At 44.3% G+C, this 19,473-nt stretch overlaps 1 protein-coding gene across 1 annotated transcript in view; it reads right to left on the bottom strand.

The window, feature by feature from the left end:
• Positions 1 to 73: 73 nt before the first annotated feature.
• The window catches only part of LOC109470460 (DNA polymerase zeta catalytic subunit-like), a 39,950-nt gene continuing 20,550 nt past the window's right edge, over positions 74 to 19,473 (bottom strand). Inside the window, exons 13-32 of the mRNA XM_019769411.1 lie at positions 19,053 to 19,162; positions 12,895 to 18,454; positions 12,356 to 12,494; positions 11,110 to 11,922; positions 10,704 to 10,826; positions 10,192 to 10,417; positions 9,629 to 9,758; positions 9,359 to 9,474; positions 8,902 to 9,020; positions 8,555 to 8,673; positions 6,982 to 7,206; positions 6,444 to 6,605; positions 5,834 to 6,041; positions 4,724 to 4,941; positions 4,044 to 4,296; positions 3,433 to 3,623; positions 2,732 to 2,959; positions 2,431 to 2,497; positions 1,905 to 2,066; positions 74 to 1,634 (exon numbers count right to left, since the gene is read on the bottom strand). Coding sequence (XP_019624970.1) covers positions 1,488 to 1,634; positions 1,905 to 2,066; positions 2,431 to 2,497; positions 2,732 to 2,959; positions 3,433 to 3,623; positions 4,044 to 4,296; positions 4,724 to 4,941; positions 5,834 to 6,041; positions 6,444 to 6,605; positions 6,982 to 7,206; positions 8,555 to 8,673; positions 8,902 to 9,020; positions 9,359 to 9,474; positions 9,629 to 9,758; positions 10,192 to 10,417; positions 10,704 to 10,826; positions 11,110 to 11,922; positions 12,356 to 12,494; positions 12,895 to 18,454; positions 19,053 to 19,162 — 9,316 coding nt within the window. The 3' untranslated portion in view covers positions 74 to 1,487. The remainder of the gene's footprint in view (positions 1,635 to 1,904; positions 2,067 to 2,430; positions 2,498 to 2,731; positions 2,960 to 3,432; positions 3,624 to 4,043; positions 4,297 to 4,723; positions 4,942 to 5,833; positions 6,042 to 6,443; positions 6,606 to 6,981; positions 7,207 to 8,554; positions 8,674 to 8,901; positions 9,021 to 9,358; positions 9,475 to 9,628; positions 9,759 to 10,191; positions 10,418 to 10,703; positions 10,827 to 11,109; positions 11,923 to 12,355; positions 12,495 to 12,894; positions 18,455 to 19,052; positions 19,163 to 19,473) is intronic.

Below are 19,473 nucleotides of genomic sequence, written 5' to 3'. Positions count from 1 at the left end.
ATTCATTTATGATTGTCGTGAATGTGTGTTTACAAGGCAAGGGTCAACAAAAACATGAAGAAGGAGGCTTCAAGATAAAGAAAATCTTTGTTCTGACAGCATATAAAAATGTTCAAAAGCACCTTTACAAAATCACTGTACACATTTGACACAGACTGGCCATCTCATACATGCCAAAACATCCTACTGTTTACGTTTAAATCACGGTCTTCTGACCCCACAATAATTTAGTACAAAAATAGCCCTTTGGTACTTTCTTCTTACAGTATAACATTTAACAGGGGTTCCATCGAAAGTGCTTCATAAAAACAGTTTCACTTTACTAACATGTTTTGTCTTTTCACTACACAATTACTAAATACAGTACCATAGCCATAAAGTAACAATAACATTGACTTCAAAATGTTGACCACTTCTAGGTACAGTAGTTGAAGTACATTGATAGGTTGTCATGAAAGCTGTTGCTAGAACACAACTTTGAACACTCCTACTTGTTTGCTGCAACATTGATAGTGCCCCGAATTGGGGGTAATATACATTTTTACACAGTCAACTATGAAGAACTAATGAAAATCTATGTAACTGGTGGACTAGTTTTGCAATGCCTAGTCACCATAGTCCTAGGACACCCTAAACACTAAGTAATCGAAAGGTTGGCAATCGCAGTATTGTACGGCACAAGTGCCATTTAAATACTGCACGTAAGTACAAGTGAATGTTGAGAGAAATGCGAGAGAAAGGAGCTGTAAGGCACATCCTATCACAGGAAGGGAAAGTACAACTTGTGAGGAGGACCCAAGCAGAAGTAGCCAGACAGTGACTCCGACATGAGAGGAGGAAGCTTTCCTTAAGGAGAGATGTACATAAGAAAGAACGGTATTCGAAATTGTTCACCAAATGTCTCCTACAATTCTATGGCATAGTCTGGACGCTAAACCCTCAGCCACTCTTCTAGCATCCTGATTGCATTTCATTTTGACACACGGCTTGTGCATTGCAACTGTCTGTGACACAAAATTATTTTACTGGCCATGATGATGCGGTTACAGGACTTAAAAAAAAAAAAGAAACAGGATTTACGCATAGCCTTAAGCTCTGTACTAGTAATTTTGTGACTGCCTTAAGTATCATTGCAACAAGTTGGAAGAGATTTTTTTTCCCAGATTACAATACTGAAGTGGACCATGCCTCAAAGTCAGACCACATCAAATATTGCAGAAGCACTACATCATTGAAATCACTGGCCATTTTGGGGGATGCATGCTTGAAAAATGGATAACTCTGGGTAATGCAGAATACATGCTAGACACTGGCATGACAACATAGATCAGACACAGCATGCATGAGCCTCATGTGCATTGTCGTGGCAATGTATCACACTGTGACCCACAATGAAGACATGGTTAAGAGTTGTTCACTTGATAAGTCTTGAAGTGCAACAGAACCAAGCTGGGGTTGTAATCATCGAAGGTTTCTTCCCACAAGTGCTACCCGTCAAGGGTCTTGTCTAGGAGTTCACGGAAGTATGGCGCTCTTTCCACGTCATTCCTGGCTTTCACGTACTTGTACAGTACTGGACAGTCCAGAGAGATGCAGCTTGGCTGCCCAGGAGACCCAGTACAGCTCTGACACACCTGGAGTAAAATACAAAGATATACCTATCATACTTAATTCTTCAAGCCAAAAAATGAAATAGCCCAAAGCGTCTTTAGTGGCAAGCAATGCCACGAGTGGTTCAAAGCATTTTCTGGTGACTATCAACCATTCCAAAATGTACTATTTCCGTGGACAGAATAGTCATTTCATTTTACGCAAATGCCAATGGTTTAGGAGTGACTAAAGCTAGAAAAGGATGGACACCAGGTTACTATATTACTGATATAAAAAATGATTTCATCACTAACCTGTAGAAGATGCTGATATGCCCGTTCCCATGCCCGTATTTGGCAGTTGAGTGTTATGGCGACCTGTTGTGGATCACCCTGACACTGGGTACAGATACCCTGTTGGGCCGGCCCGTTGCACACAGGGCAGTTCACAGTCTGGAAGAACTGGGAGATTGTACCCTGTACACAACACATGGTGCACTGTCAGTATCAATTATTACATATACGATATGGCTGTTAATAAAGGTATGTTGCAGATATCTAGTAAAATGTTGATATGAACTTGCAGGTACAATGTATCTAAAATGTTGGTAAGCATGCCAGATTACAACAGAAGAGGAGCTGAATTATGTTTTGAAAAATACAAGAAATCATATTCACAAGCATATAAATTGTATTCAATTTAATTACATTGTACATATACAAATATGTAAACTGTTTCTGTGATCAAACCCTATATAACTGTGAAATTCCAAACCGTGTTACGTCTTACTACTTTTTGAAAAGCCCAATGCTAGACATAAAATTTGTGCCAAACACCAACCTTTCTGGAATCTGGCAGAAGCCGTGCGGGTGCTGCAAAGCGATTGGTCCTCGGCAAATCCCTGTACCTGTAAAAGGTAATATACAGAACCATTCCTTTAGAACCACTGCTTTAGAATGTATTCAAATCTTTAAGTATACAATTATCATAATCTGTAAGCAATGTGCAAATTCAAGCCCACAACAGAAGAATGGTATAGCCTTTGAAGGATGATCCCTCTACTACCAAATCTTGCCAGAAAGTACTGTACATACTTTAGGTGAGTTTCCAACTATAAAAATACACAAAATGCCCATCTCACCAGCTGAAGACATCCACCCCGATGAGTGAGAAGACCCTGTTCAGTGCAGGCAGGATCTGTTTGTTGATGTAGTAGGTGGCGTTGAGCCGAAGGTTGGGATCGGTAAGCACCTCGTGGGGCTGCCTGACCAGCTGGATCAGGGGCAGGCCCGGGCTCCCGTACACGATCACGTACGGCACGCGCTCACCAACCCGCGGCTCCGCGCGACGGTCGCTCGACAACAGGCGTCTGGAAAATCGGTCTATCTGAGTCTACAAATTCATTCTACATGAATTTGCATACGATTGTACATAAAATAGGCCATTAGATAAGCAATGATGTGAATGATACAATGTTGGAATCTCCTGGAATGATGCAATAGTCAATGCAAAATCTACAATGTCTATTCCTGTGTCTGCATCTAGAACGTCTCAAATGAACTATCCACTAAGCATGGATTCATAAACTTCTTGTCAACAGAATGATCTCTTGCACCTCTCTTGCATCTACAATAACTATTACAGCTTGCTTCGAAAAAGACTTGTACTTGATGCAAGCATGTATAACCCCCAGTTAAGGTGGAAAATGATGTTAAAATTGGATAAGTAAAAGTTTCTTAACCTTAGGCCTTGTGTGGCAAGTACCCTGGAAATATATCAAGAAAACTAAATGCTAAATGTGCTTTGTGCATCCATACTCTGGTAAGTACTAAGTCTCCCCACCTAGTGATCTCCAGTGCGGGAACACATGCTGTAGGCCTGTAGTACGCCATGCCTCGGTACTCCTTAGCGATGATACAGTCCTGCATGCTGGCTCGCCCCTCCAACAGCTTGGTACACTGTCTCTCCACATAACGCCTCACCTGGGACACGTCCTTGGACGTGAACAGGGTCTTCAAGGAACACTCCAGGATCTGTAAACATCAACATAGCAATGATGTTAGATACATGTACAGGAACAGTCTTTCTACTCCTGTCAAACTCAAAGCATAATACTTAGGACAAAATATTATGCTTTTTGATAGACAATTTGGCTTTGCTATGGCTCACTTTTATAGCCAAGTACACCAGGTCACTTCTTGACAAGTTTGTCCTTTCACATGCAGAGGTTTGATGCCTAAAGTTCATGCTTTAAGCACTCCCATTTACAACATGCAACTAGCTTAAGGGCTTCTGAAGTGAAGAATGGAATCCCTCAGATTCTTATCTTAGATATTAAGGAATCACTTTTTCTTTGAGGAACTGTTACATAGCAGCTAATTTTAAAAGTCTTGTAGGTTAGGTTTGGGTTGTGTTTATCCAGCATTATTCCATACACCAACAGTATGTCTGACCTTGGAAGCGGCTGGACAACCATCCCTCCTGACTGTTTCAATCCCCTTGGCATCAAACTCGGGCTCCCTCTGGTCCGGCGTCTCGTACATGTAGCCCACGTATCGCTTCTTGGTCTGCAGCACGCACGGCAGGTAAACCTTCTCAAACTTCAGCTTCACGGGCTGGGGGTTGGCGGCCGTGACGGTCTCCGCGATCTCCTGGCCGATCTGGAAGGCACTATCTTTGGAGGCTCCCTTCAGGAGGACGAACATGCTGTGTGGAACGGCACAAGACAGTTTTACTGAGTGTACACAATACAACACATAAAAAGAGCAGTGTCATCTTGTAAATCATTACTTCTACTGCTTCAACAGAGGTGAAGCATGTCAAGAAGTTAGAAGTGCAATTCAGCTTTGCTACAACTCAAATTCTGAGTCCAGCACAAGTGTTGGTTAACTCTAGTCTCTACTCTACTTGATAAGCATGTTGGGTTCTTTTTTGTGCAGAGTTTTGACAGCTGAGGCTTGTGCCTAGGCCTGAAGATTGCCCATAAATTGGGCCATTGATGTTATGTCACCATCTGGAATAACATTAGTACAAGGACTAAGTACATTACTTGTCTATTTCTGATACAGAAGGTTGAAGAATTCTCCATCCCTTGCAGTGTTTGAATAAATCATACGTAAATGACCTCACTGACCTGTCAGTGTCGCCATACACCACCCGTGCCCCCCACTTGGGCGTGTCGTTGACCAATCGGATGGCCCGTTCCAGAGTCTCTCTGGCCTTCCTGACGATGCTGTCTGCAATCTCGATGCAGGCCATGCGGCCAGAGAAACTGGCGGAGGTGTAGCCGTACGTCACGTTGGCGATCAGCTTCAGACCCAGCTGACGGGAGTGCAGCATCCTGGTTAGGTTCTAGGTGGAAACAAACAATATTTTTTAGCATGAAAGTTCATCTGTGTTGGTATACTTCATTTTGACAAAAAGGGCTAAACTTTCTTGCCAACACTGAGTAAATTGGGACTTACCCAAATTATCGGCCGCCGAAAATTTGGGAATATCTCAGTTTACTCAGTGTTGGCAAGAAAGTTTAGCCCTTTTTGTCAATATTTTTTTTGTTTCATTTGGACTACAAACTGTCGGATTAGCATTACCTTACATGTACATGACACAACAAACAATTTTACTAAAATATTAACCTCCCTGCCCCTAAAAACCTTCCCAAGCAACAAATTTGGAGCTAAAAACATTTTTTAAAAATCACTTGGCTTGAAAATGTTTGGCATTTTATCCCTATATATATGTTACATACAAATATGTTGAATAGAAGTACAAGAAAGGACCTGTAGATAGGATGTAACTAGAGCTGTGTACCGATACTCAGTACCGATACTGTACCGGAAAAATTGATTAGGTACAGGTCCAAAATACCTAATCCCTCCGTACCGGTACTGTACCTAAACAATTTCACACCAATTTTATGCCTATTTGTGACCTTAAATGTGGAAATAGCTGGTCGCCAATGGGTTCCAATGTAAGGACAGTGTGTTCATGAAAACAATAATACCTTACTTTTGCCTATATTTTATCTGAGCATTCTCCATAAACCAAAATTAAACCTTAACTATCAAGTGTATACATGTTTTTGTTGCTATTGAAAGAGTTCAGAAGAGCATGTAAATTGGTCGAATTTTTTAGGTACAGGTTCAGGTCCGGACCTGTACCTAAACCTGTGTACCTGTACCTGTACCTGTACCTAAAATTTGTTTAGGTACACAGCTCTAGATGTAACTATTCTTGTATCTACCTTATCCTGTTTGTAGTCCTTCATAGACTTCTTGACCATGATGCGAGTGTTGAGGATGTCCTGCAGCATGCCTGGTAAGATGCCCTTTCGGACATCCTTCGTGACGAAGGCCACACCGTTAGGTGACACCGTCAGACGGTCCTGCAGTTTCCTCAGAGTAGCAGGAGGCACCTTCAGACTACTGCACCCAAATTCAAACTCTCCTGCCCTGTATGGAACATGTAGACAATTCATGTAACTTCTGAAAGACGAATTATAAGGCTGTAATACATAATTTTACAAGTTGTAAGTGTGCAGTATTCCCTAATCTGCTAGGAGGCACTGCTCTGAGATGCATGATCCTTTTATTGCAGGACTGGACTTGTATTTTACCTTATTGATAACAAACATTAGATTCTACTTGCTATTCATTTTGTATTATTATGTCTGTACTTTTCATGGGTCAGCCATGACCAGCTAAGTATGCCTGTGCAGCCTTGTCATGACAAGTATCATTGCCAACAAATACAAATACAAATCATGGGACCTCCTTCTTGTGAAAAAGATGGGGAGCAAAGTATTCTGCGTTTGCTGGCAAAAGTTTGCTTGATAGTACTAAGGCTGTACTCACTCAGCCAGGTGCTCGACCCTGCCCAGACAAGTGGTGTAGCAGTAGTTGTAAGCGATGATGATGGAGGGGTAGAGGGACTGAAAATCCAGCACCAGTACAGGGTGGGTGTAGAACCTGGACTCTGGCTCCAGAATCAGAGGGAGACACTCGGGTGCTCTCTGTCTGCAGAAAAAACAAACACAAATTGAAGATCACATATATCCATGAAATATTTACATGTAGAAGTTTTATGAATTTAAGTTTGAGGTGTAGAAATAAAGAACTAAAAAATATGAATTGTTTTATTCATCCTTGTGAATTTCTCACTGATTCTGTGTATGCATTTCCCCACTGGCTCCCATAAAACAATAGACATGCATGCATCAGTAGTTTGAAGAAAGGAAATGGGATACCCTTTTCTAGAACCTTTGACCTAACTTCCTGTCAGTGTCCTGATGTTCCTAGCATGTAGACAAAACTACAAAAATACAAACAGACGTACTGAAAACAAAACGTCTGTACACCAAGGTGATGACGGCTTTAACTGCCTCAGTCTCACCTAGCTCTTTGCTGCATGCTCGGTGAAACTGCGATGTAGTTCATGGGTTTGGCTATCCTCAGCATCATGGACTCCACTCGGTACTGGGACCCCCGCGTCAGGACGTGGTAGAACTGGATCCCGAACAGTCGGGCAAGCTCACTCGTCCGACCAATCAGGTCCATCTGTTCCAACAGCTGTAGGTTACCTCGGCAACGAGTGACGAAATGGTCAACGGTTCTCCACCTGTGTAGCAAAGAGGTATGTAAGCCTTAAGTGATTAAAGTAGCACGTCGGCAGAACGTTCTGCATCTGCGGGAAATCTTTAACATGTTTTGCATAGCACTTTGGCAGAACATCCCATATAAGGTTGCATTTGCGCATATAAGGTTAACACTTCGTCTGTCATTTCCAAGTGTTATGTCAGAAAAGCTATCATCTGCAACAGGCAAAATTCTGATGCGCAACATTGACCAAAAATCCAACGAAAACCACAAAAAAAACAAGGTTTTGCGCAGGCGCAGTATGTTCTGATGATGTGCTGCTTAAAGTAGCACCAGCCTTTTTTTCGTTATATCTACTGAGTTGTCATGGAGAGAATACAATTGATCGCATATCCTAGGCACAGCTCTAGATTGCAAATACTAAAATGGCTCCGTAAAGAGTATGAGTGCTGCTTTGACCACATTAATTCACTTTCTTGGTTCTTAGGCATTTTTACCCTCCATGTAATGGGGGCATTGTTTTTGCTCCGTTTCATTTTTCGTCTGATATCTGAAGATCGGTGAAAAGGAACTGTATGATATTTGGCAGATTGATGGATGGGGCCTTGGAGATTGTGTAGGTTGACTTTGAGCCCCTGGTGATTGACCTTGGTACTGCAGTTTAATTTTTTTATTCTATTGTTGGCGCGTTATGGACTGTTTGTGCGATATTAAGGTAGCATGTAGTTGTTATTATTATGGTTTAGTGGTTTAAATTTGGGTTTCCTAGCTGTTTGCGTTTGATATTTACAAAATGTTTAACGTTGGTCTTTTTGTGTTGAATGTTTGGAAAATCTGGTGGATGGTTTGGTATAATTTTTGGTATGTGAGTAGTTGTTGAGTCTCTTTGTGTTTTAGAGTGCATTAGCAGGTTGTCGTATATTTGTATTGCTTAATTTAAAAGGATTTCTACATTATCACCCCTATTTTATAGTAGTGTGGTCTGTGTTTGACCACAGTGTATCTATTTTTACCTCCTGTTTGACAGGCTATATATTTCTTTGGTCTGGTTGTTTTTGGGTCATTGACCTGCCGGCCTTGCTAATGGGGTGGTTTGTTTGTACACAACACCAACCTCGTTCATGGAGGGAAGATGTCTATTGCTTGTTTGTGTCTAGTTTTAGCAAGAGGACAAGATGAACCCAGAGGGTTGAAAAGAACTTTGATTCGATGAATGTACCAAGGAAAAGATTTGGCTCCAACTCAGTTCACATGAATGTTTATCTTTCTGGTTCAGCATTATTTTTTTCTTAAATCCAAAAACAAAGATTAAACAAGTGTGGCCTTAGCTAAGAAGGAAGATGCTGCTGTTCTTAATCCTAAAAGCTCACCTGAAGAGATCAGTCTTGTTGTCGAACCAGTCTGACAGGGTGCGGAAGGAGTACAGGGGCACGCGCTGGTGCATGGCATGGAACGCCACGTTCTCAAACGTGTAGTTGTTCAGGGCCAACTGTGGACCAACATCACAAGTGTTACTGACAGACAAAACATAATGAAATCAAAACTTCTGTTTCAAAGCAGCACCTTACAAATTCCTTTGACATATCTTTATAGCTACAAAAAGATTATCAGGTACATTACAATTTTTTTCTTGTACAAGAATTCACACCAAATTTTCCATTATGGGCTTTGTTGTTTAGAAATTTGAACATTTAAAATAACACGTAGTTTGTCCTACCTCCCTCCTCATGAGTCTCCAGACGTTGATGACTATACGGCCGACGATGTTGATCTCTGACATCTGGTCTGCCCCCCACTCATCCTGATCACTAGAGAAGGTGCTCTCCTTTGCCGCATCTGTTCAGGCAGAGTAACAAACATTCAATCTACCTCAATAGAACAAAAACAAGGACCAAAAAATGCTTTTTCATCTTGACCGACAGATTCGACAATGGTACATCAAACTGGCTGTTTAACTTCATCGGGTATACACTGTTTATCAATCACTGAATGCAAGTTCCTTCCATACCTACTGGTGTACAAGGTGGTGCCCATTTCGGTTTCTATAGCCCTTGGGCCACACAGCTATGATAGCAGTACAGCAGGGGGCTAGTCCAATGGTAGGAACGTGTGTACGGTTTATACATCTCTTTTTCCCATCATAAGAAACACACTTAAACTATGTTTATGCTCACCTGGCACCCTTGATAACAGTGGACAGAGGTCCATGTCCAGTGTGGCTGCTCTCTGTAGCAGGTAGCCCCACGACAACATCTGTACCTCATAACCCACAAGAATATCAGGGTCCCATCTACAAAAGAGGATGGGGGTGGGGGTTAGGATAGTCATCAAATTTACTTCTTGAAACAACAGCATTGGATGAAGTAGAAGACCTACACTGTGTTGCCAAATAGAAAGATCTGTGACCCAGTTTGTAATACTACATATGGGTAAGACCAACTCACTGTCTGATCAGTTGGGCAATGTGTTGAACCAGCTCTTTCTCCTCTGCAACATACGTCACCTGAAGACTGGTCACACCTGATCTGGGCAGCAGGGGCCTGCAGTTCTGAGCTCTTCTGACAGGTGGAGCAGCTGAAAGGTGTCACAGAATACCATTTTTACCACTCCAGTGTCTTCTTCCTTTGCTTATAGCCTGTGCCACTACAAGACCTTTTTGATTTGTGTTTCTTGATGGTTCAACTGTTTTGCAATACTGTAACACTGTATGCACATACTCATCTACCCCCAAAAGCAGTTACTCAAGCAACTGGATATGATTTTGGAAACGGTCAAACGTTTCAGGTAGCATCCACTGCCTTTCGTCAGTGACACTAAGAGACTGACAAAAGGTAGTCCATGCTACCTGAAACGTCTGACCGTTTCCCAAATCATATCCAGTTGCTTGAGTAATTGCTTTTTGGCGTATCTTTTTACCTGGATGCCTAACCTTCACCAACACATACTCATCTATTTGCTGCAATAAAAGAAGCACATGGAAATTGATCAACAAAAACCCCTCACAAACCTGTTGAAGTACTTGGCTGGTTCACGTCCACAATGTCTTCTCCTTCAACTGAGTCCTTGTCAACAATGATGACCCCTGTAACCTCTGCCCTCTGACCTGTTGCCGTCTGACCATCATCATGTAGACAGTAGAACAGCATACAGATGGGGTCGTACTCAGGGTCGGGTCGAAGTTCACGCCTTGTGCGGACATGGAGCTCCATACTGATCACTGTGAGGTTCTGGATCTGGAAATGACAACAAACTTTTACGATGAGCAAATACATGACATATCTTGCAGCAAATGATCAAATAAAACTAGGTATATGACTGAGTCTCCACCATATTATTCATACTACTACTTTTTCACAACAAAAAGGGATAAAACTTCACCATCAAAAGATGTAATAATCTTTAATGACATGTTTTTTCTTGACAGTCATCTTCTACTTGAGAAAATCCTTCTTAAAATATGTATTGGAAGTATATTACCAACTATGTGTTTCAGGTGACTTGACAATAACCTTGCCATACCTCATGTAGTGCCTTTGCATCCTGTAGGTTCTGTTGGGTGACCTTGAACCCGTAGGTGTTATCCAGAGTCGGGCCTTCTATCTGGGAGATGCTCCTTCTCATGGCTGGGGTGTGGAACTGATTCTGTAAGAAACAACAACCATCAAGTTTTTTTCTCCATACGTCTTTTGTCGTGTTTTCAAAAACTTTCAAATGACTATTTTTGGCAGGAAAGGGAGTGTTAAAATACATATTTTGGGGGGAATGCTATATGAATCTATTACCCATACAAACATTTTGTGAGGCCAACATTTCTGTGTAATACTAAAATTTAGTCACTCTTACTGTAAGACCATCCAACATTTACAAACGTGCAAATACAAATGTACAGAGTGAATCAATGAATGAAAATTGTGAGCAGACCCACCTTAAGCTGTGTATTCAAGACCACTTTCCTCAAAACATCATGTTGAGCCTTGCTTGTCCTCCTGGAAATACTGTCCTCACTTGTTCCTGGGCTTGTTGGACTTTCTACAACACTTTTTCTGCTGGTTCCTACTCCTATGGGTGTGCATGTTGGGAAGTTTAGCTCTGAGGGTCTTCTAGGAGCTACTGGAGTACTGTGGATTTGCTTCTCTATGGCATTGCCTGCAGGGGGGCTTGGATCAAGCATTAGCGTAGACCCTGACATATCCTCGGGACTTTGACGTTCACTAGAACTTATCTCATCTTCTTTTGTCTCCCTAACATTTAAAGATTCGGTTGTTAGAGACTTTGAAACTAAGGTTTTAGGGGACACTGGCGTTAAATTTCTGTCACAGTCTTCAGTAGGTGAAGTTATTTCTTCAAGCAACAATTCTTCAAAAACATGTGGCTTTTTGGTGTCCAAAGAAACACCTGGCAACGGTATTTTGGCACTAGTACTAGAATTTTCTTTACGTTTAGATAAATTGTCTGCTTGGGAGACATGAATTTTACGTGTATCCTCTTGAAATTCTACGTCTGTTACTGCACTTTTCTGCTCCTCATGACTCTTTTCTCTCTCTTCTGTACTGGGGTTTTCCTGCAGTTGCCTTTGCCGGAGGTATTCCGTTTTGGCGGCGAGCCACGTGGCGACTTTTTCGGGTTGCGGGGGGAGGCGGCAGGGGGTGAGGACAACGGGGCGGTCTCCGGTGACGGCTGTCCGGATCTCGGGTTTCTTCTGGAGCTCCGCAAGGAGGTCGAAGTCGCAGTCTTGTCCCTGGGGAGTGAATAACACCAATGTTACATATCTTAGATAATGAGGAATTGAAACACACATGAAGAGCTGTTAGTCACAGAAGAAATCATGCCATGTTAGTCAACCAAAGCAGTTCAGAAGTGTTTAAAAACCATGGAGACTGGAATGAGATGACATTGGAAGGGAACTACCATGACAACCAACCAACTGCCAGAGCCGACAGCGAGAAGACGTGTTAGAGCCACAGCCAAAGCTTCAATCATTTAGTTGCTGCTAATTTAGATGTTGATCTAATGATTCAATGGGGAGTGAGAATTTCCTTTTAATCAAGTTTCATCTTGTACTATCCATCACACACTATGCCAATTTCACCACCTTAACTGCCTTGATTTTGGTGTTAATGGAGAGACAGATTGGAGTGGGTTTTTTTCTGCTGTGTCAGTTTGACAAGTACCTGAGTTTGCTGTGTTGGCCTGGTGGAAGCCAGGATAGCCTGCCAGTGAGTCAGACCCCCCGTGGACAGCTCAGTCTGGTAGGTGGGCAGGGCTGTGGGAAGCACAGACTCAAGCTTCAACACCCGCCCACCAACCTCCCTACAGACACACACACAGGCACAAGACACAGGCTACATCACCAGCACATGCACATGGCTTCCTGACATAAAATGCTCAAAGTGTGGAAACTAACTAACTCCAGTCTAACTTGTTTGGTATGTCTCCTTTTTGCTACATGTTTAAGGCCATTTTCTTATCGATTGCACAGGGTAAATCTGAAAAAAAAAATTATCTTTTTGATGATCAAAAGACACCCAGCATCACTAGAGATGCAAAGTTAACACAGAGATTTTATGTGTTTCTCTAAGGTTAGTTTTCTTGTAAGTTACGTAAGTTAGAGTTTATATGCACAAGTACAATATCATGAGTTTACATGTAGATGATATAATGAGTCAAAATGAACAGAAAGGTATGTTGTTGCTATATCTTCAGTACTTACATGGGCTTGTCAGGAAGGTCTGTGGGCTTGCTGCAGAATGGCTCCTGGTAGCTGGACTCTCCCAGACCATGGTTCTTGGCCGACTCTACCACTTCTTTCACTGCGGGGGGTTTCAGGGCCGGGGTCCATACCTTCCCATCCTTCCCTATCACTACAGTGTTGGTACCATCCGGCTCTACTGGGGAGGGGTAGGTTTTTCCTGGTCCCTGATTACTACTTGGTGCATCTTCCTTCTGACTGCTTTTGGGTGTGGGTTTCTTGTCTGTAGTGTTAGGTGATTGTGATGACTTTGACTTGTTGTCCCCGCTGGCGTTGTTTTTACTTCCAGCTGCTTTTCTTTTTCCCCTTTTCACCTGTTTATCAGAGCTGTTCTTAGTTTCTTGTGGAGAAGTGTTGTCAGAACTTGCTGTATCGTTGGTGCTTTTAGCTTTTCTCTTTGTCTTTCTACACCTTGTCTGACTACCTGGTGGGGACGGTTCGTCTTTTGAATCACTGTTGCAGCTCTCCATGGATTTGAACATGTCACTCGATGAGTTGGGTGTGTTTGTTGGGTCATCTGTTTGATCATGGCCACTCTCTGGATTGTCCTTCAAAGGTGCTGTGGGTGTGTTCTCTGTACTTTTTTCAGGTGATTGCAGTTCGCTAGAAGAAGATGCTTCTTCCTTTGTCTCACTGAGTGCTCCATTGGAACAGTTTTCACCACCTGATTCTTTGCTGCAATCTCCAGTTGGAGTGGAAGTTGTTGAAGACTGGAGGCAGGGGGAAGACACGCTCTTTGTTTCCGCTTTAACAGTGCTATTGTCAGGTCTTCTCTGGTCCGAATCAGGAGTTTCTGGAATGTTCACATCGTCCTTACCGACACTGCTGCTTCTGCTGCCCTCGCTGACGGAGCTCTGGGAGGAAGTAGGTGACATGGGACTGTTCTTTTCATGCTCTATCTGCTTTGCCGTCTTCCCCCCTCTCAGCAAGGCCAGCAGGATGCTGCTACGTTTGTTAGCTTCCTCTGCGGGACTGGACATCCTTCTGAGGGGGCTAAACCTGGGCCCACATGTTGGGGAGTGGAGAGGGGAGCCCTGGCTGGAGCTGGAGCGTGGAGAGCCTTGCGGACTGTGGTTGCTGTAGTGGCGGACAGCCTGTAGCTTGGACTTCAGTTTCAAACGGACAATGTTGTGTCGATCAGGTGAGACCTCCGCTAAGGGTCGACCTGCTTCACAGTAAAACTTGGGTGGAGTGTTCCTGTCGTCACCTCTAAGTCTCAGGTCCGAGGGTTGGGAATAGGACTGGCTACGCTGCCTGTTTGCAGGTTGGGTAGGGGTTTTCTTAGGTTGTGTTAGCTGAGGTTTCACTGCCGATGGCAAGCTGTCTGAGCGTTGCCTCCTCGGCCCGAGTTCTGTTAGGTTGTTATGTATAGAGGGGTGGGACTCCCACACAGCTGGTCTTTTTGTGTCATCTGCTGGCATGTCTATGTTCGAGTTGCCCTTGTCCATTGCATTGGTGGCTGTCTCCTGCTTGGGGTGGCAAACTCTTTCCAAAAGTTCGTCCAAGTCTTCGTTGTCGTTTAAGACCGTATACGCCGAGTGGAACATGTCGCTGGTGCTTTCCTGGGAGCACTTTGACCGGTCCAAATCCTGGCTGTGGTTGGAAATGTTCTGAGGTACCTGGGAATGCATCTGTTGACTGTTACTGAACACCTCCATACCAGGGAGTCTACTCATGCCAGGACTCATCTGGTTTGGACCGGTATGAACCAGACCGGGACTGCCCTGTGAGATTACTCTCTGGTTTGGCCACACGGGGCCGGTGTTAGGAGGGTGGCTGGGGGACGGATTTTGTGACATGTGGGGACTGGTAGGTTGTGACTGGCTCCAGTGTGGGGATGCCGGCATGTTGTAGACAGGACTAGACCTAGGAGGGCCAGAGGGAGGGAGGGGCACCTGCTGGCTGTAGTCCTGCCGAGGGCCAGGCTGGAACTGTCCATACTGGTTCCTGTACTGCGTCCTCCAGTTGTCAGGGTTGGTACTGGGATAGCCTGAGAAGGGGCTCATCTGGGTAGGAGGGGTGGGGGGGCTGAGGGGCTGCTGTCCGTTGGGACTGTACTGTTGGGAAGGTGGAGCACTGTTCCTTCTGTACTGCATGGGGATCTCCTGGCTCCCACCTGACGGCCACATCTGTGGAGGGGTGCTGGACGGACTCTGCTGCGAAACTCTGCCACGGCTTTTCACCGTGTCTTCGTAAGAAGGCGGGGGCCTGCTCACTCCTTGCACACCACCTTGCTGACTTGACCACTGGGGGCTGGGACTGACGTAGTTCCCTTCAGCTTTTATTTGGAGTCCCTGTTCGCCAGTTGGCTGTTGCATGGGCTGGTCTGTTGGCTGCCCTGGTATAGCTGGATTTGGAGGAGGGGTGTGTTGTACGTTGTAGTTGCCATTCGGACTGTAGCCCTGAGGGCTCATATTTCCCTGGAACTGGGAGCTCACCGTGGTTCTAGGCGGACCTGTTGGCCACACTTGGTAGGGTGGAGTCTTTGAGGGAGGGTATGGCTGAGGGGAGGGCCTGGGGCTGTACGAGTTGTGGCTACCGGCTGGACTCAGCTGCCTGTTCCACTGCTGACTACTGGCCTGAGGACTGGCCTGTCCACTCCACTGCTGGCCGGGCCCTGGGCTGAAGTTTCCTTGGACGTACGGGATGCCAGGGGGATGCTGCGGCGTGCTGCCACTGTGCCACGACTGTTGCCTTGACAACGGTCTGCTTCCACTTGAAGAGGAGTTTGCGGGCGACGTTGACAGCTGTCCTATTTGACTGTGGTCAGAACTAGGTGCTGGACTCACAGTCGCAACACTTCTCATCTCAGCATTGCCTTCACTGCCTAACTTGTTGTAACACATTGAGTCTTTAACTTGCATGGCTGCTAAGCTTTGCATAGCCTGTGATGGTGCCTTCCCAGTTCCATCCCTCTGTGGCTTCTTTCGCTCCTCTCCTTGTTCTCCTGTATCCTGACTACAGAATTTTATGATACTGTCAATGTATTCCAGATCTTCATAGGAGTCATCAAACGACTCTGTCTTTTCAAACTGTTGTATTTCCTTCAGCATGCTGTCCCTGTCTACCTTAGTATCATCACCAGTTTCATTGTCAAACAAACAGTCTTCCAAGTCATTCAGCAAGGATTCCTCTGCATTGGACCCTCCAAAACCAACAGGAACTTTCTTGGCACTTGGAGACCAGCATTTTGGAGGTGAACCCGAACTCTTCTCTGATTCAGTAGAGGAAAAGTAAGCCATGTTGTACATAGCGTCTTTGTACTTGACTTTACTGTCATCAGTGACTGGACTGAACATTGTTGACGGGGGTGTGCCTGCCTTTTTTGCTGCACCGGACTTTTTGGCTTTGGCCTTGGGAGATGAACTAGATGATTTGTTCTTTGTTGATGCATTTGCAGTTTTAGGCTTAGCTGATGAGTTGCTACCCTTCTTCTTCCCTGATGGAGAGGATTTGGTTTTAGCTACTGGAGTGGGTGTCTCTGGGACTGTTGGTGGTTTTGCTGGCTCTGCCGGCATCTTAACTGGTACCAATGGAGTTATGACTGGGGCTGGTGTGTCTGATGCTGTAGGTACAGGGGGTTTCACATCCACTGCAGCAGGAGCTACTGTGTTATCAGGATCCTTTACTTGATCCTCCGGCTTTGGCTTCTTCTTCCTCCCACCCTTGGATATCTTCTGCTGTCCTTTCCTCCTCTCACGGACCTTCTGGTTCCACAGTTCTTCCTCTTCCTTCATCGACCGCCCGAGTCTGTTCAGTTTTTCACTCGTCCCTCTCTTGTCCCAGTTGAGGAAATTCAGCATGTTTTCACGGAAGGGGAACCCGGAGAAAGTGGACGTAGAAGGCATGACGTTGTTTTCAACATGCACGGTTTTCTCGACAACGGTTTCTTCTTGTCTTTTTTCTTCCATCTCTCGTTTTTGTCTCCGAGTCTCTCCTCCTACGATACAACTGTCTGACTCGCAGTCCTCCACGCGGGCTACTGAACATGAGGCGCAAATTGCACTCTCCGTTTCCATTTCATCGCTCTCCGGTTGTTCTGGTTCAGGTGGTGGTGGACTTTCTGGATTTTCTAACCGTTTCAGCGTGTCTGGGGTAAGGTGAACCTTGTCTTCACACTGTATTCTCCTTAGTTTTACCCTCAGCTCCTTTTGACCCTTAAACCTGTTCACTATTATATTGATTATCTGTACCGGGCCTTCGCTGGAGTCTTCACTGGACGACCTCCGAGATTCCACTTGTTTTGGTCGGGATCTGGGTGTTGTTTTAGATCTTGTTGGCATTTTTCTTTTCTTTTTGAACGTGTATGTCTCTTCGTCGAACGTCGCCATCTTCTTTTCTATGTACCTGTCTTCCTCTTCAACCTCCTCAAAGAGGCTTTCCTCTGAGCTCACCTCAAACACGTCCGCAAAGTTGTCCTCCTCGTTGTAACTCACTGCTTTTTTCTGCTCGCGGAGGGTGTAATTTTTCATCCTGTATAGGGAGTCCTCTCTCCACCTTTTGGAATCTTTCTGCAAAGAAGACATTCTCTTCCTTTTACCATAACTAGAACAGTTTCTGGAGCTCCTTTTTCTACCTTCCTCCTCCTCTTCCTCCTCCTCACTGTCTTCTTCTGTTTCATCGTAACTCATTTCTTCTGAATCGCTGCCTAAAGACTCCATGTCTTCGTCGTGTTTAGCTCTCCTGACACGTGTGCTTTTTCTAGTTCCCTGTTGCGCTGTAGAGCTCCGTCTGCTGCTTCTATCCTTCCATGTTTCTTCACCGTAATCGCTGTCCTCCGTAGGACTGTCATCACCCAAGGATTCCATGTCTTCATCCTTTTTAATCTTCCTGACACGTGTACTCTTTCTCACTCCTCCTGTGGATGAGGACTTGCACTTCTTTTCCTTGGAACTCTTACGCAGTTTTCCACAAGTCATAGTTGCCGGAAAAAAGTCGCTCATGTCTGGAGTCACAGTGAGGTTAGCCAGTTCGTTGACTCCGTCTTGTTTCAGCGACATTTCTACGCTCCTGCCATCCCCAGGGTGTTCCACGTTCATTAACGACGTGACAGTGTCCATGAAAATATGTGGCCTGGCGTCTTCCACTTTGCTGCAGTGACTGTTCTCCACAACTATCGTGCTGTTGTGCAGCGTTATCTTCGACTCTTTCACTTTATACAGGCTGTCGTTGGAGACCGATTGTAGAGCCGATTTGGGTTTCTCTACTACATTTGCCTTCAAGTTGTTGTGTAACGTTATCTTTGACTCTTTTACTTTATACAGGCTGTCATTGGAAGCAAATGGTATGGGCTGACGTGTTTTCTCTATGAGATTTCCCTTTGTCTTCTTCGCTGAAGAGTTTTCTAGTTTCTCCATGGATATTTTCAGTTGCTTGGCTGGATCACAGTGGTTGCCGGTACAGTTTGCCGACTTGATGGGGGAAGTAATGTTCAAGAGGTAGTTTTTGGTGTCCTGAGATTCAGGCCGGCGGATTTTGGTGATCCTCGTGTTGCCCAGTCTTTTCCTTATGGGCATTTCAGCTGTAAAAGAGGGACATCCTGTAAACAATCATGAAAGTTCATCTGTGTTGGTAGTTACATGTTTAAAGTTAAAACTTTTGGTCCAACACAAAAAATTCTCAGTCACTCTGGTCTTCCTCAGTAGACTGACCCAGTGAAGCTTGTCACGTGGCCTCTTTGAAGTGTGCCGTCAACACTGGGTCAAAGGTATCTGGTAGACCCAGTGTTGATGTCACACTTCAAAGAAGCCATGTGACAAGCTTCACTGGGTCAGTCTACTGAGGAAGACCAGAGTGACTGGTCGAAAGCTCTAGGTGAGAGAATTTTTGTGTTGGACCAAAAGTTTTATTTCTAAACATCCTGTAAACAATTAGGAAAACATGCATAACTGACCAATCCTTCAATTTATATGTACACGTCTGTACATGTATAAGACAATTTTTTGGAAGAGGTTCGACAGTTAATCTACATGTAATTTAGACTTAATAACTTATGAATTTTACTTTACTAATTGTTATTAGGGCATTGCATTACTTTATTAATTGTTACTAGGGCATTGTCTTACCATCTTTTTATCAAGAATTATCAGGATATTTCAGATATAACATTTAACCCTTACCAGGTTTCTCATCTGCACTGCCGTCCACTTGAGGGATGGTGTCCTCCACATCCACCCACTGAGAACTGTTAAAGGAACTCTCCATCCCTTCCAGGTCAAATGCCATTGGGCTAAACACAAAACCGATTAATATATAATCCTTTTTTGTTAAGGAGAATGGCATACATGTAAAACACAGAAAACCAACATGCAGAGACAAACATCTGCTCATGATCGCTAATGGGGAGAGACCTTAGTTTGTATGCCTTACATATGAACATTTTAGTCTTGTGATCAACACAGGTACTGTAAATGCATTTATGTTCGCGAGGACTAAATTTCGCGCAGCGGAGCAAATAGAGAGTTCGCGAGGGATTTTAGTTCGCTATACAGCAGAACCAAATACAAAAGGGAATGCCGACTTCCGCCCCCCCCCCTTTCA

Source organism: Branchiostoma belcheri, unplaced genomic scaffold (genome assembly GCF_001625305.1).
Source record: "Branchiostoma belcheri isolate BF01 breed outbred unplaced genomic scaffold, Haploidv18h27 scaffold226, whole genome shotgun sequence".
NCBI classification, from domain to species: Eukaryota; Metazoa; Chordata; class Leptocardii; order Amphioxiformes; family Branchiostomatidae; genus Branchiostoma; species Branchiostoma belcheri.
The sequence above is the reverse complement of the archived record's forward strand: the minus strand, read 5'-3'. Positions and strand labels throughout refer to the sequence as shown.